Raw genomic sequence first — 15,729 nt, 5'->3', positions numbered from 1 at the left:
GGGAGTGAGAGAGAACCCACAAAAACACAAAGGCAGGTTGTGAAACTGAGCTGAATGAATCTGGGAATTTGTGGGGCCGGCACGAGGAAAAAGTGACCACGAAAGATGCTGGATTGTCACAAAAACTCAACTGGTTCACTAAGGTCCACCAGAGAAAGGACCTTCTACACAGTCTGTGCCCATAAATTTCAAAATTGTGCCTGAACACTAAGGTCTTGGTCATAGGAGCAGGAGTCCTAACACTGACTCCTGGGGAAATCCACTTTCAACCTTCCTCCATTCTGAAAAATCATTACTCTCTGTATCCTGTCACTCAGTTAATTTTGTACCCATGTTGCTGCTGCCCATTTTGTTCTATGAGCTATAACTTTGCTCACAAGTCTGTTATGTGGCACTTTATCGAATGCCATTTGGAAGACCATGTACACCACATTAACAGCATTACCCTCATCAACCACACTGTTAACTCTTGAAAAACCTTAAGCAAGTTAGTTTAACATGATTTTCCCTTAACAAACTTGTGCTGGCTTTCCTGAATTAGCCCACATTTGCTTAAGTGACTTAATTTTGTCCAGAATTATCACCCCCAAGGTTAAACTGACGGGTCTGGTAGTTGCTGGGCTTATCATTACACTCTTTTTGAACAAAGGTGTATGATTTGCAATTCTCTTGTCCTTTGTCATCACTCATGGGTCTGAAGAAAATTGGAATAATTTGGTCAGTGCCTCCACAATTTCCATTCTGAATTCCCTCAGTATCCTCGGATACATCTCATCCAATCCTGGTGCCTTGTCAACTTTATCAGACAGCCTATATAATACCTTCTCCTTATCAATATGAAATACCACAAGTGTTTGAACTACCTGCTCTTTAACCATGACCTGTGCAGCATCACCTTCTTTGGTAAAGACAGATGCCAAATATTCATTTATACCTCATCCATGCCCCCTGTCCTAATGGGTAAATCACCTTTTTTTAAATCCCTAATCAGCCCCTTTCTCCTTTTACCGGCCTGTTACTAGGTATAAGCCAGAGAAAGCGTTTTGATTTCCTTCCATGTTAGCTGCCAGTCTCTTCTCATACTTTCTCTTTGCTTCTCTTACTTTCTTTTTCCAATTCCTCTCTGAATCCTTTCTTCAGCCTGTCTCTCGGTTGTATTAGCCACCTGATATCTCTGTTAGCAGACTTATTCATCTTCATCTTAATCTCTTCTCTTATTTAGTGAGCTGTGAATATGTTAGCCACACCTTCCTCATTTGTGAAAATATGTCATTACTATGTCTGATCTGTTTCCTCTTTAAGGCAGCCCATTCCTCAATTACAGTTTCTCCTGCCAACCTTTGATTCCACTTTACTGGGTCAGATTCATTCTCACCTTATTGAAGTTGGCTTTCCCCAGTTAATTATTCTTTCTCCTACAAGTAACCTTTGCCCACAGACAGACAGGCCAACTGTTTACCTTCCAGATTTAAAGGCCGATGATATTCAAGTCCTCACGAATTGAGTGACTCTGCCAGATCTGAATTGATGTTTGATTTGAGTTTCCCATCTGTCAACCCTTAACTTCTAAGATCCAGTAAAACAAATTTACAAAAGCACTAACCGTCACTCCAAGATAGAAATTGAGAAGAGACAAACATTACTCTTGGTTTGAGTTTGCTGTGTGTAAATCCTCCCCTTCTAACCCCCTGAAAAAGGAGTTTCCAAAATCCATCCCTGTCAGTCCAGGATAGAAATGCGCAAATCCTCTCCTCCTGCTACCTGGACAGGATGGCCGCGCATGCGCCCTGCTGCACATTGCCCCTGTGAAGATGGCGGTTGTTAACTTGGGCCTGTCTCCGAGAGGAGACGCGGGTCGGAATTGTCTCCTCTCCATTCGGTGTAACCGCAGGACCGGTACCTTCTTATTCAAGATTTAAGACCTTCACAGGGTCTTCATGAAGCCTCCCCGCCCACTCCGCCGCCTCCATCCCTCCCCCACTCACCGGCTCCTTTTACTCGCCTGTGTTCGCCATTTGTCAGCGTCTTCCACCAGCTCCAGGTACAGACGGTACTGCGCATGCTCCAGTCAGAGATCGCAATGCGCATGTACCAGTCACTGCCAGCTACTGCGCCTGCGCCAAGAGCTCCTGTAGTGAGGATAGAGCACATTGTGCCCCCCACTGAATGCTGGGTAAACGTACTGCCATTGAAAGGCCTTTTCTGATAAGATAATTATGTTTTATGATCCGATGATGATTGGCGCCATAGGGCCAATACATAAAATTATTAATATTGATATGGCAACCATAGTGCACGGCCCCTCCACCATAGTTCTGTCCTGGGTGTAATTAACAACAGAACAAAACCTGACAGTTAGATCTGAACTCACTGGACTCTCAGCAGCGGCACAGACAAGTGATTTTTCTTCCCATATTCTGACTACTGAAACTCTGTCTTGTCAGTTGGAATGTAGCAATTGTGGATCTAATCCTTTGACCTTCTAAAACTGGAGTGTTAGCAGGTGCGCAGTGAGCAAAGGGTTGCACACATGAAGTATCTGAATGGTGTCCCACAGGTATGACTGTGCTGCTGTGTCAGAAAATGGAATAACGAGGTGAATCCATTTCCACATTCAGCTGGTGTGATTTCATGGTGTGATTTTGCAACATGAGTTTCAGCTCACACTGGGATCTCAAACTCTTCTAAGAATGTGCTCTACATTGGCAACCACAGTTAGAGAAAGGTGGTGTTGTAAATTTGAAATAAAAAAACAAAATATTTGAATTTTCAGCAGATCTGGCAGTGTCTGTGGAGAGTGAAAGATGTATTTAAATTTCAGGGCTGTGACTTTCCATCAGAACTGCACTGCATCAGTGAGCAGACTTGAAAACTTATCTCTATTTCTCAATTCACAGATTCTCCTGGATGTGCTGAGTATTGCCATGAATTTCTGCTTTTATCTCTGATTGAAGAAGTTGCATATGAATTGTGCATTAGATTTATTGATGACTAATGTATATTTATTCTCAACCATCTACAAGTGGAAAACTCTTCCACTTGTCTACCCTGTCAACCCCTTTCATTATCTTAAAGGCCTTAGTCAAGTCACCCCTCACTTTCTTTTCCAGAGAAAAAAACTTTTCAATCTGTTAAATCTTTGTGAATTTGACATATTTTCCAATTCTGGCATCATTCCAGTAAATCTTTTTTGCACCATCCCCAGTGCTTCGCTCCTTCCTATAATATGGAGGCAGAGCTAATCTGAGCATCTAAGTCACATTGTCCCAAATTCCTGTATGTTGTAAGGATCATTATGGCAGTGGGAGAGGGGACTGTGGTTTCGAGCTGTTATTCACCATCCCCTGTTTCAGTCATTCTCCCATTAGCTGAAAATAAGATTAGATGAAATGAGCAGATCTCATGAGCCAGCCTGTGGCATTATGAATCAATTACAAAATTGTCTCTCAGCCTTACAGTGAAGCAGAGGGTATTTTTCATTCTAAATTTGCTAATTATACCATTAAGAATACCCGTCAGAGAATGACTAGATTTCAGCATGGGGCCAGTGTAAAGCTCATTTAACATGATTACCAAGCAGTGAAGAGGTGAATTTGTAATTCACATGCACCTTGTTTGTGCATTTCCCAGATTAATAGTTGCACTGAGTCTGTTGTTCTCCATCTTGATATGTTCAAGATGGAAATCCATAAATATTTGGGCACTAAGGGATATGGTGATAGGATGGGAAAATGGAGTTGAGCTGGAAGAACATTTAATAGTGGAGCAGGCTCAAGGGGCCTTTTAGTCCAACCCTGCTCCTATTTCTTGTGTTCTTATGAACATCAGTGTGAATCATTTCCATTCAAGCACAGCAGATGCAGCAGCACCCATCCACCTCCTCCCTTCCCTCATTCCAGGGCCCAAAACACTTTCCAAGGGGCACAGTGATTTACTGGTACTTCTTGCTATTCAGTATTGTCTATTCACTGACCACAGTACGGTTTTCTCTACATTGAGGAGATTAAATCCCAATTGGGTAACTGCTTTGTGGAACATCACCTTTCAGTCTCCAAGTGTGACCCTGAGGTCCTGGTCATTTACCAGTTTAATCTCCACCCACTCCCACTCTGACCTCGGCCTCCTGCACTGTTCCAATGAAGCTCAATGGAAGCTCGAGGAACAGCAGCCCATCTTTCATTGGACACTTTACACCCTTCTGGACTCAACATTCATTTTGACAATTTCAGATCATAACTACTGCTCCCATTTTTTCTGACAGTAGGTGCTGTTAATGGTTCTTCTTTTACCATTTATCCCTCCTCTGGGCCTGTGTTGTTTCTCCACTTGTCCCATTAGTTTATTTCCTTGTCTCATTATCACCCAATGCTGCCTTGCACCATCATCCCCTTTGTCATTTAATCACGAGTTCAGGCTCGGACAAGGGGGATCTTTAGAGATAGTTTGTCCCAGTGGGCTAGTGGAGGGGAGGGAAACAGCAGAGGCAGCTGATCAGATTGTCTCAATCTTAGTGACAAGGAAGCTCCATGAGCTCCTCACACTTGTTGCTGGAGGTGAGGATGGAGGAGACAGGGGAGAGGGAGAGCCCTTAAAAAGGAACTAACTTGTGCTAGAAATATCAAAACGACTCAACTGTTCATCGCAAAGCTGATTTATTCCAATTTTATACAGAATCTGTAACTGAGCTGGAGTTTATTAACATCAAAAAGCAAATATCTTGTTAAAAGTAGTAAAAAGGTTCAACGCATTGTGTTTAACACAATGCTGATTTATTTGACTTTTATCTAAGTGGGCTGCAGTTTATTAATGTCTACAGAAACACACTATAATGAACATCCTTCAGTCCTGAATGTTATTAAGAGCAAAATCCCATCACGACAGTTACTTGTGAACTTGCTGGTGTCTTAGCCGGTGGGATGACTGACTGAATCCCTTCCCACATACGGAGCAGGTAAATGGCCTCTCTCCAGTGTGAACTCTCTGGTGTCTTAGCCGGTCAGATGACTGACTGAATCCCTTCCCACATTCGGAGCAGGTAAATGGCCTCTCTCCAGTGTGAACTGTCTGGTGCAGCAGCAGGTTGAATGACTGACTGAATCCCTTCCCACATTCGGAGCAGGTGAATGGCCTCTCTCCAGTGTGAACTCTCTGGTGTCTTAGCCAGTCAGATGACTGACTGAATCCCTTCCCACATTCGGAGCAGGTAAATGGCCTCTCTCCAGTGTGAACTGTCTGGTGCAGCAGCAGGTCGAATGACTGACTGAATCCCTTCCCACATTCGGAGCAGGTGAATGGCCTCTCTCCAGTGTGAACTCTCTGGTGTCTCAGCAGGCCGGATGACTGACTGAATCCCTTCCCACATTCGGAGCAGGTGAACGGTCTCTCTCCAGTGTGGACTCGCTGGTGTGCAATGAGATGAGATGATTGCCTGAACCCAGTCCCACAGTGAGAGCACCTGAACGGTCTCTCATCATTGTGAAAACATTGATCAGACTTTAGTTCCACAGAACTTTTGAAGCACATCTCACACTGTGGGCATTTAAAAGGTCTCTCATTTGTGTTAACTTGCTGGTGTCCCATGAGGTTGGCTAATTGAGTGAATCCCTTCCCATGCTCAGAGCAAGTGAATGGTCTCTCCCCAGTGTGAGTGCACCAATGAGATCCCAGTTCCAATGGGGATTTGAATCTCTTCCCACAGTCCCCACATTTCGATGGTTTCTCTCCATTGTGACTGCATTTATGCTCCGTCAGGTCAGATGATTGGATGAAGCCTCGTCCACACACAGAACACGTGTACGGTTTCTCCCCACTGTGAACGGTGCTTTTTCCTTCCATGTTCAAAATCTGAAGATACTCAGTTTAAGATAAATTAAGCGATTCCATCAGATCCTGATGTGATGTTTGGTTTCAGTTTCCCGAATGCAAATCCTCCCCCTCTAATCCCCTGTGGAATTGATTTAAAACAGGAAAAGGGGAGTGAGAGAGAACCCACAAAAACACAAAGGCAGGTTGTGAAATTGAGCTGAATGAATCTGGGAATTTGTGGGGCCGGCACTGGGAAAAAGTGACCATGAAAACTGCTGGATCGTCATAAAAACCCAACTGGTTCACTAATGTCCTTCAGGGGAGGGAATCTGCCACCCGGTCTGGGCCTACACAAGACTCTGGCCTCTACAAGAACATACGAAATAGGAACAAGAGAAGTCCTAACACCCTGTCGAGCCTGCTCCACCATTCAATACGATCGTGACTGATCTTGGGCTTCAACTCCACTTTCCCACCCACTCCCCATATCCCTCGACTCCCTGAGAGACCAAAAATCTGTCCATCTCAGCCGGAAATATATTCAATGATGGAGCATCCACAACTCGCTGGGCTGGAGAATTCAATGTGACAGAGAGAGAAAGAGGGAGGAGTGGGAGAGACAGAGAGAAGGTTACTAAACTAAGCACAGGATGTCAATAAACAGAATTCAAGTGCATGGCATTGGGGTAATATCCTGTTATAGTTTGAGAATTGGTGAAAAGACAGAAAACAGAGAGTCGGAATAAATGTCTCATTCTCAGGATGACAGGCTGTTTTTGTGGGATACTGCAAGGATCAGTGCTTGGCCCACAGCCATTCACAAACTATACAAATGATTTGAAGGCACTCATTTAAGCAGCACCTAAATTTTCACATTCTCATCCTTGTTTTCCTCCATGGTTGTGATCATTCCTATCTCTGTAACCTCCTCCAGCCTCACAATCCCCCCGAGATATCTGCTCTTCTTGAATTCGATAATAACTGATTTTTATAATTCCATCACTGGTTGCCATTCTGTCAGTTTCCAAGACTCTAGAATTCCCTCCCTAAACCTCTCCGCCTCTCTACCTCATTTGCTTCCTTTAAGATATTCCTTCAGACCGACCTCTTTGACCAAATTATTGGCCACCTGCCCGAGTATCTCCTTGGTTTCTAACATTTCTGTGAAATGTCTTGCTAAACTATATAACAATAAATGTGCGATATAAACACAAATTGTTGTTGTTGATTTGGACATATATCAATGTCCCTTCCTCATCACTGGGTGAATAACCTGTAGCTCCTTACCTACCAGCATTGTGCGAGCACCTTCACCACATGGACTTAATTAGTAATGGGTTGAAAGGTTATGGGGAGAGGGAGGGAAATTGGAGTTGAGGCCAAAATGAGATCAGCCATGATCATAATGAATGGTGGGGCAGGCTCGAGGGGCTGAATTGCCCACTCCTGCTCCTAGTTCTTATGTTCTTATGTTCAAGGATCTATGGACATGCACACCAAGGTTTTGTACTTCCTCGGGTCCTACCATTCATCATGTACTCCCTTGTCCAGTTAGTCCTCCAAAAATGCATCACCTCACACTTTTTGGGATTAAATTCCATTTTCCACTGTTCTGCCCATCTGACCAGCCTGTCTATATGTCTAAGGGTTTCCTCCTCGCTATTTACCACACTAGTGATTTTTTTGTGTTACCTGTGAACTTACTGATCATACCTCCTACATTCATGTCTACATCATTAATGTCCACGAAGAACAACAAGGGACCCAGCACCAAACCCTGCAGTACGCCACTGGACACAGGCTTCCAGTCACAAAAACAACCTTTGACCATCACCCTCTGCCTCCTGACACTGAGCTAATTCTGGATCCAATTTGCCAAATTGCCCTGGATCACATGGGCTCTTACCTTCTGGACCTGTCTCCCATGCCAGACCTTGTCAAAAGCCTTAGAGAATTCCATGTGGACTACATCAATTGAACTAACCTCATCTACACACCTCGTCACCTCCTCGAAAAATTAAATCAAATTTGTTAGACATGATCTCTCACCGACAAAGCCATGCTGATTATCCTTGATTAATTCTTGCCTCTCCTCATGGGGATTAATTCTGTCCCTCAGAACGTTTCCAAAAGTTTCCCTACCAGTGATGTTGGACTCACTGGCCTATTAGCTCCCTGGTTTATCCCCACCATTCTTCTTTAATAATGATACCACATTAGCTGTCCTCCAGTCCTCTGGTACTTCTCCTGTGGCCAGAGAGGATTTGAAAATTAATGTCAGGGCCCCTGAAAGCTCCTCCCTTTCCCCCCACAGCACCTGGGATACATCTCATCTGGGCCTGGGGATTAATAGACTTTTAAGGCCCAATAAAACCGCTAATACCTCCTCCCTCTCAATACTCATTTGTTCAAGTATATCACAGTCCCCCTCCCTGATTTCTATACCTACATCGTCCTTCTGTATAGTTAATACAGATTCAAAGTACTCATTTAAAACCTCATCTACATCTTCCAGCTCCTCACACAGATTGCCATTTTGGTCCCTGATGGCCCCTAATCTCTCCCTGGTTATCCTCTTGCCCTGAATATACTTATAAAATGCCTTTGGATTTTAACTTATTTCACCTAGCTGTGTTTTTCATGCCCCCTCTTCGCTTTCCTAATTTCTTCTTTAACCCTACACGTTCTGTACCCATCAAGGGCTCCTGCTGTTTTAAGCCCTCGGTATGTACCATAAGCTTCCCTTTTTTTCCCCCCTTATCTAATCCTGTCAATTCCTCAACATCCCAGTTTCTCTGGACTTGTTGGTCCTTTGTGGGAAAATGTTGGCCCTGTACTCTCACTATTTCCTTTTTGAATGACTCCCACTGCTCTGGTGTTGATTTTCCTACAAGTAGCTGCTCCCAGTCCACATTGGCCAGGTCCTGTCTTATCATATTGAAATTCGCCTTCCCCAATTCAAAACCCTTATTTTCTATCCATCTTCGTCCTTTTCCATAACTACTTAAATCTTACTGAGTTATGGTCATTATCACTGAACTGCTCCCCTACTGATACTTCTACAACTTGCCCAGCTTTGTTCTCTAATAGGTCCAGCACCTCTCTTGTAGGACTTTCTATGTGCTGGCTTCAAAATCTCGCCTGGATACATTTGAAGAATTCTGCCACCTCAAAGTCTTTCACACTTTGTCTATCCCAGTTAATATTGGGGAAGTTGAAATCCCCGATTATTATTACCCTATTATTTTAACACTTCTGAGATTTGCCTACATATCTGCCCTTCTATCTCTCCCTGACTGTTTGGGGGTCTATAGTATGCTCACAACAATGTGATTGCCCCCTTTCTGTTTTTAAGTTCTACCTATACGGCCTGATTTAAGGAACCTTCTATGATACCATCCCTCCTTACTGCAGTAATTGACTCCTTGATCAATATTGTGACACCACCATCTCTTTTACAACCTCTGCCCCCTTCCTGTCTCACCTGAAGATTCTATACCTCAGAATATTGAGCTGCCAGTCCTGCCCCTCCCTCAGCCATGTTGACGTGATAGCAATGATATCTTATCCCCATGTGTTAATCAGCATCTGCAACTCATCTGCCTTACTCACAACACTCCTTACATTAAAATAAATGTCATCCAGCCTTGCCATGTTGCCTTGTGCCTTAACTTGACTATGTACACTCTGCCTTCCAGACTGACTTGTTTTTTCTTATATACTTGTACGTACATCACCCCCTACTATACCTCCACTCAGTATTCCACCCCCATGCCAAATTAGTTTAAGAGCCCACCGACACCACTAGCAAATTTCCCCGCATGGTTCCTCACACCTGTTAAAGCATTTCTCACACTTAAATTAAAAGGTCTCTTGTCAGTGTGAATGGTGTCCCAGCAGGTGGGATGATGTCCTGAACCTCTTACCACACTGTGAGCGACTGAACAGCCTCTCCCCAGTGTTAATTCACTGTGTTTCAGCAGGTCAGTCCAAAGAGACAAACATTTCTCTTGGTTTGAGTTTGCTGTGTGTAAATCCTCCCCTTCTCACTCCCTGTAAAAGGAGTTTCCAAACAATTGGTATAAACTGGGCTCCGGGGCTTTCTAATCTGGGTTTGGAGTCCTACACCGGGTGTTTGTGAACCCTCCCAGTCCACCCTCCGGCTCCATTCCTCTCCTGCACTCGGCCCTTTCTCACCCGCTGGACCTTAAATTCCACCGCAACAAAAACATCTGGAAAAACTCAGCAGGTCTGACAGCATCTGCTGAGAGGAACACAGTTAACGTCTCGAGTCCATATGACTCTTCATCAGAACTAAGTAAAAATAGGAGAAGTGAAATATAAGCTGGTTTAAGGGGGGTGGGACAAGTAGAGCTGGATAGAGGGCCAGTGATAGGTGGAGGTAACCAAAAGATGTCACAGACAAAAGAACAAAGAGGTGTTGAAGGTGGTGATATTATCTAAGGAATGTGCTAATTAAGGGTAGAAAGCAGGACGAGCAAGGTACAGATAGACCTAGTGGGGGTGGGGGGAAGGGATTGAAATAGGCTAAAAGGTAGAGATAAAACAATGGATGGAAATACATTTAAAAATAATGGAAATAGGTGGGAAAAGAAAAATCTATATCAATTATTGGGAAAAAAAATCCACCGCCTTCGTCCCGGTCCCGCGCCCACACTGCGCATGCTGCACTCCCAGCAGGATCCGCCCCTCTCACTCCGATTGGCTGGAGGACCAGCTGCTCCCATCGGTCATCCAACCCCGCCCCTTCTTCCTATTGGACCGGAGCTGCCGCCAGTCATTTGGAGTCGGAACATGCGCAGTCCGTGGAGACAGACGGCAAGTGAACTCGAGCGAGCGGATTTAAAATGCGGGTTTAACAAAGACCGAGTGCGGATGTAGAACCGAAAATAAACCCGTGAACAGAGATAGGGCTGACGGGTGAATTTAGAAGCTTCATAAATTCACGGTGTTGGCCCCAAACCGTCAATAAGGAGCCACCGATCCCGGGTTTGCTCGGCTCTGCCGGAGAAAGGCCCGAGTTATCGGCCGCCATCTTTATAGGGGCAACGTGGGGATGGGCCAATGTGCTACAGGGCGCATGCGCGGCTGCCATCCTCACGGGGACAATGAGCAACAGCCCGAGGGAGACGTTCATAAAATGTGTGTTCACCGGGAGTTTTAGATCAGCAGCAATTGAATTATAAACCCACAGTCACTCAGCAGTACAGAATTTAAGTATTGCTGAAAAAGGGTGACATATTGCTGATATTTCATGTTACACCCATCCGGACAGATGCAAAAAAAAAAATTTCTCAGCGAACAACAATTTATGCTGCACAAGGAAAGGGTGTTGACTGGTTGGCCAGTCAGCTCTGATTGGTCAAGGCATTACCATGGAGAATGCACCAAAGAGCTATCATCCTCCATGCTTTTGTTTAATTCAACAAACGGCCCCATCCTGGACATGCACCTTCTGTCTGCAGTGGACAGTTCCCTGTGTATGAATATATGCAGCTTCTAGCAAGCAAAAGTAAGCCACATTTTGAGCCCGACTTATAATCTTTGAAATTTGATGTTCTTGCGTCTGTCCTGATGAGTACAAGAGAAAAGGTTTCAACAGAATGTCTCTTTTTTTTAGCAATACTCAAGTGTCTTAAAGGGGGAAAATGTGGTAGACAGAGGGAGAGGTGTAGGGAGAGAATTTCAGAATTTGGGAACGAGGGAACTTAAGGCAAGGTCATTAATGCTGGAGCGATTAAAATGGAGAATGTACAAGCTATTAGAATTCGAGCAGTGCAGATATCTCAGAGGGTTGTAGGGCTGGAGGATATTACAGAGAAAGGGAGGGGCGAGGCCATGGAGGGATTTGAAAACAAGGATGAGAATTTTAAAATCAAGCTGTTGCTTGACCGGGATCCAAGACAGGTCAGGAAGCAAATGGGTGACAGAGGAACAGGACTTGCTATGAGTGAAGACGTGGACAGCAGACTTTTGGATGGCTTCACGTTTACGGAGAGTAGAATGTGGGAGACCAGCCAGGAGTGTGTTGGGATAGTCATTCAAGTCTGGAGGTAACAACGGCAGTGATGAGGGTTTCAGCAGCAGATGCACTGAGACAGGGTGAGGGCGGGTGATGTTACAGAGGCGATCTTAGTGACGGCACCGATATGAGGTCAGAACCTGATCTTGAGATCAAATGTAACACCGAGGTTATCAACAGACTCTGTTTAATCTCAGACTGTTCCCAGGGAGAAGGATGGAGTTGGTATCTAGGGAATGGAGATTGGAGGAGGGACTGAAAACAGTGTCTTCAGTCTTCTCAGTGTTTAATTGGAGTTAATTAGTCATCAGGAAGAGAAGCAGTAACCAGAATGGACCATGAGACTGATCCCAGGTTTAACTTAGTTAGAGAGGGAGAGAAGGAAGGAAGGAAACCCAGGGAGGTTTGGAGAAACCATCTTCACAATCACTCATTAAATCTCCACACAGTAAGTTTTGGACACAAGGTTAATGTCTGCTATTCTGTAAGGTCGGTCAGGGGGTTTCAGATTAATGTTTTGTCACGAGTAATGACTGAAGTGAATGATGAAACATATTGTTATCTTCAGTTGGACAAATTTGGAACAAAGATACAGGAAGAATTATCCAAAATTCTGTTTGGATTCAGCACAGGGAGGAGGGAGAGTGTGGGACGGGGATTTGCAGCTTTGGGAGAAGGAGACAGGAAATAATGTTCCATAGAAATGAGAATTGTCTGCTCTGAATTTCTATCCTGTTCTTATAATGATCACTTTTGTAAACTCCTTTTACAGGGTATCAGAAGGGGAGGATTTACAGAGGGGGAACTCAAACCAAACATCACATCAAGATCTGACAGAGTCACTCGATTCATCAGGACCTGAATATTATTGTCTTTGAATGTCGAAGGAGAAATATTTGTCTGTTCTGTCTGTGGGAAAAGATTTCAAACATCAGTGAGTCTGGAAAAGCACCGAGATACATACACCCCTGAATGAGAGTGTTCCAGTGAACTGACAGTGGAAAGAGCTTTAACCAGTTACACAGCCTGAAATAACATCACACCATTCACAGCAGGGGGACATTGTACACGTGTTCTATGTGTGGACAAGGATTCAACTGATCATCAAACCTGGAGAGACACAGGGACACCTGCACCATGGAGAAACCGTGGAAATGTGAGGACTATGGGAAAGGATTCAGTTACCCATCCCAGCTGGAAATCCATCGACGCAGTCACACTGGGGAGAGGCCGTTCACCTGCTCCGAGTGTGGGAAGGGATTCACTCTGTCAGCCAACCTGCTGAAACACCAGCGAATTCACACTGAGGAGAGACCATTCACCTGCTCTGAGTGTGGGAAGGGATTCACTCAGTCATCTGAGCTGCTGAGACACCAGCAGCTACACACTGGAGAAAGGCTGTTCACCGGCTCCGAGTGTGGGAAGAGTTTCAATCAGTCATCCCAACTGCTGATACACCAGCGGCTTCACAATGGGGAGAGGCCGTTCACCTGCTCTGAGTGTGGGAAGGGTTTCACTCAGTCATCCCACCTGCAAACACACCAGCGAATTCACGCTGGAGATACACTGTTCACTTGCTCCGAGTGTGGGAAGGGTTTCACTCAGCCATCCCACTTGCAAACACACCAGCGGTTTCACAATGGGGAGAGACCATTCACCTGCTCCGAGTGTGGAAAGGAATTCACTCAGTCATTCCACCTGCGAATACACCTGCGGTTTCACACTAGAGAGAGATCATTCACCTGCTCTGAGTGTGGGAAGGGATTCACTCAGCCATCCGGCCTGCTGAGACACCAATGGCTTCATACTGGGGAAAGACCATTCACCTGCTCCGTGTGTGGGAAGGGATTCACTCAGTCATCCCACTTGCGAATACACCAGCGAATTCACATTGGAGAGAGACCATAAGAACATATGGAATAGGAACGGGAGCAGACCATTTGGCCTCTCAAGTTTGCTGTGCTATTCAATAAGATCATGGCTGATCTTCTTGTCTTTGAATTTCCACATTCCCATCTAACCTCGATAACTTTTGATTCCCTTGCCGAACAAGAATCTATCTACCTCTGTCCTAAAAATATTCAATGACCCCACCTCCACCGCCTTCTGAGGCAGAGAGTTCCCATTCGCACATACCTCTGAGAGAAAAATTTCTCCTTATCTCTGTCCTAAAAGGGCGACCCCCTAATTTTGAAACGGTGCCCCCTAGTTCTGGACTCACCCACAAGAGGAAGCATCCTTTCCACATCCACCTTGTCAAGGCCATTCAGGATCCTGTATACTTCAATCAAATCACTCCTCCCTCTTCTAAACTCCAGTGGAAATAAGCCCAGTCTGTCCAACCTTTCCTCATAAGACAGCCTGTTCATTCCAGGTAACAATCTAGTGAACATCCTTTGAACCACCTCCAATGCATTTATATTCTTCCTTAAATAAGGAGACCAAAACTGCACACAGTATTCAAGGTGCAGTCCTGTATAACTGAAGCATAACATCCTTACTTTTATGTTCAACCCCTCTCCTAACAAAGGATAGCATTCCATTAGCCTTATTAATTACTTGCTGTACCTGCATACAAACTTTTTGTGACTCATTTACTAGAACACCTAGGTCCCCCTGCACCTCAGAATTGTGCAGCCATTCTCCATTTAATTTTGCTTTTTTGTTCTTCCTGCCAAAGTGACTAACTTCACATTTTCCCATATTTCACTCCATTTGCCAGATCTTTGGCCACTCATTCAACCTATCTACATCCATCTGCAACCTCCTCATGTCCTCTTCACAACATACTTTTCTACCTATCTTTGTGCCATCTGCCAATTTAGCTACGTCTTCACTCCCCTCATCTAAGTCATTGATGTAAATCATAAAAAGTTGAGGCCCCAATACAGACCCCTGTGGGACTCCATTCATCACATCCTGCCAATCAGAAAAAGACCCATTTACACATACTCTCTGCTTTCTGCCAGCCAGCCAATCTCCAATGCATGCTAATAAGTTACCCCCTACACCATGCGCTTTTATTTTCCGTAATAATCTTTGATGTGGCACCTTCTCAAATGCCTTCTGGAAATCCAAGTCCAGTACATCTACAGGCTCCCCTTTGTCCATTGCGCATGTTACTCCTTCAAAAAAACTCCAATCAGTTGGTTAAACATGATTTTCCTTTCACAAAACCATGCTGACTCTTCCCGATTGCCTTGAGCTCTTCTAAGTGCCCAGCTATAACCTCCTTAATGACCGATTCTGATAACTTCCCCATGACAGACGTCAAGCTAACTGGCCGATAGTTTCCTGTTTTCTGCCTCCCTCCCTTCTTGAATAGAGGGGTTATATTTGCTACTTTCCAATCTGATGGAACCTTTCCAGAATTGAGCGAATTTTGGAAAATTAACACCAGCGCACCGACTACCGCATTAGCCGCCTCTTTTAAGACCCTATGATATAGTTCATTGGGTCCCAGAGACTTGACATCGGCAGCTCCTTCAATTTGCTCAGTACCATTTCCCCAGTGATTTCAATTTCACCAAGTTCCTTTCTCCTGTCACCTTCTGATTTGCAGCTATTACTAGAATGTTTTCTGTATCCTCTATATTGAACACAGAAGCAAAATATTATTCATTTCTTCCACCATTTCCTCATCTACTATTAACTCCCCACTGTCACCCTCTAGAGGACCAACACTCACTTTGCTCACTCTTTTCCTTTTTAAGCATCTGTAGAAACACTTGCTATCCATTTTTACATTTCTAGCAAACTTCCTCTCACCCTCTAATTTCTTTCTCCTGATTAACCTTTTAGCCATTTTTGACTGTTCTTTATATTCTGTCCAATCGTCTGTCCTGCCGCTCATCTTTGCGGAGTTGTATGCTTTTTCCTTG

At 44.5% G+C, this 15,729-nt stretch overlaps 1 protein-coding gene across 1 annotated transcript in view; it reads right to left on the bottom strand.

The window, feature by feature from the left end:
- Window positions 1-15,729, bottom strand: part of LOC144698020 (uncharacterized) — a 148,964-nt gene that overhangs the window by 101,077 nt on the left and 32,158 nt on the right. The window contains 1 exon segment of the mRNA XM_078569961.1: window positions 5,006-5,464. Within this exon segment, the coding sequence (XP_078426087.1) occupies window positions 5,006-5,464 (459 nt within the window).

The sequence above is a fragment of the Cetorhinus maximus genome, chromosome 23 (assembly GCF_964194155.1).
Source record: "Cetorhinus maximus chromosome 23, sCetMax3.hap1.1, whole genome shotgun sequence".
Lineage (NCBI taxonomy): Eukaryota > Metazoa > Chordata > Chondrichthyes > Lamniformes > Cetorhinidae > Cetorhinus > Cetorhinus maximus.
This window is presented reverse-complemented; position numbering and strand designations above follow the sequence as displayed.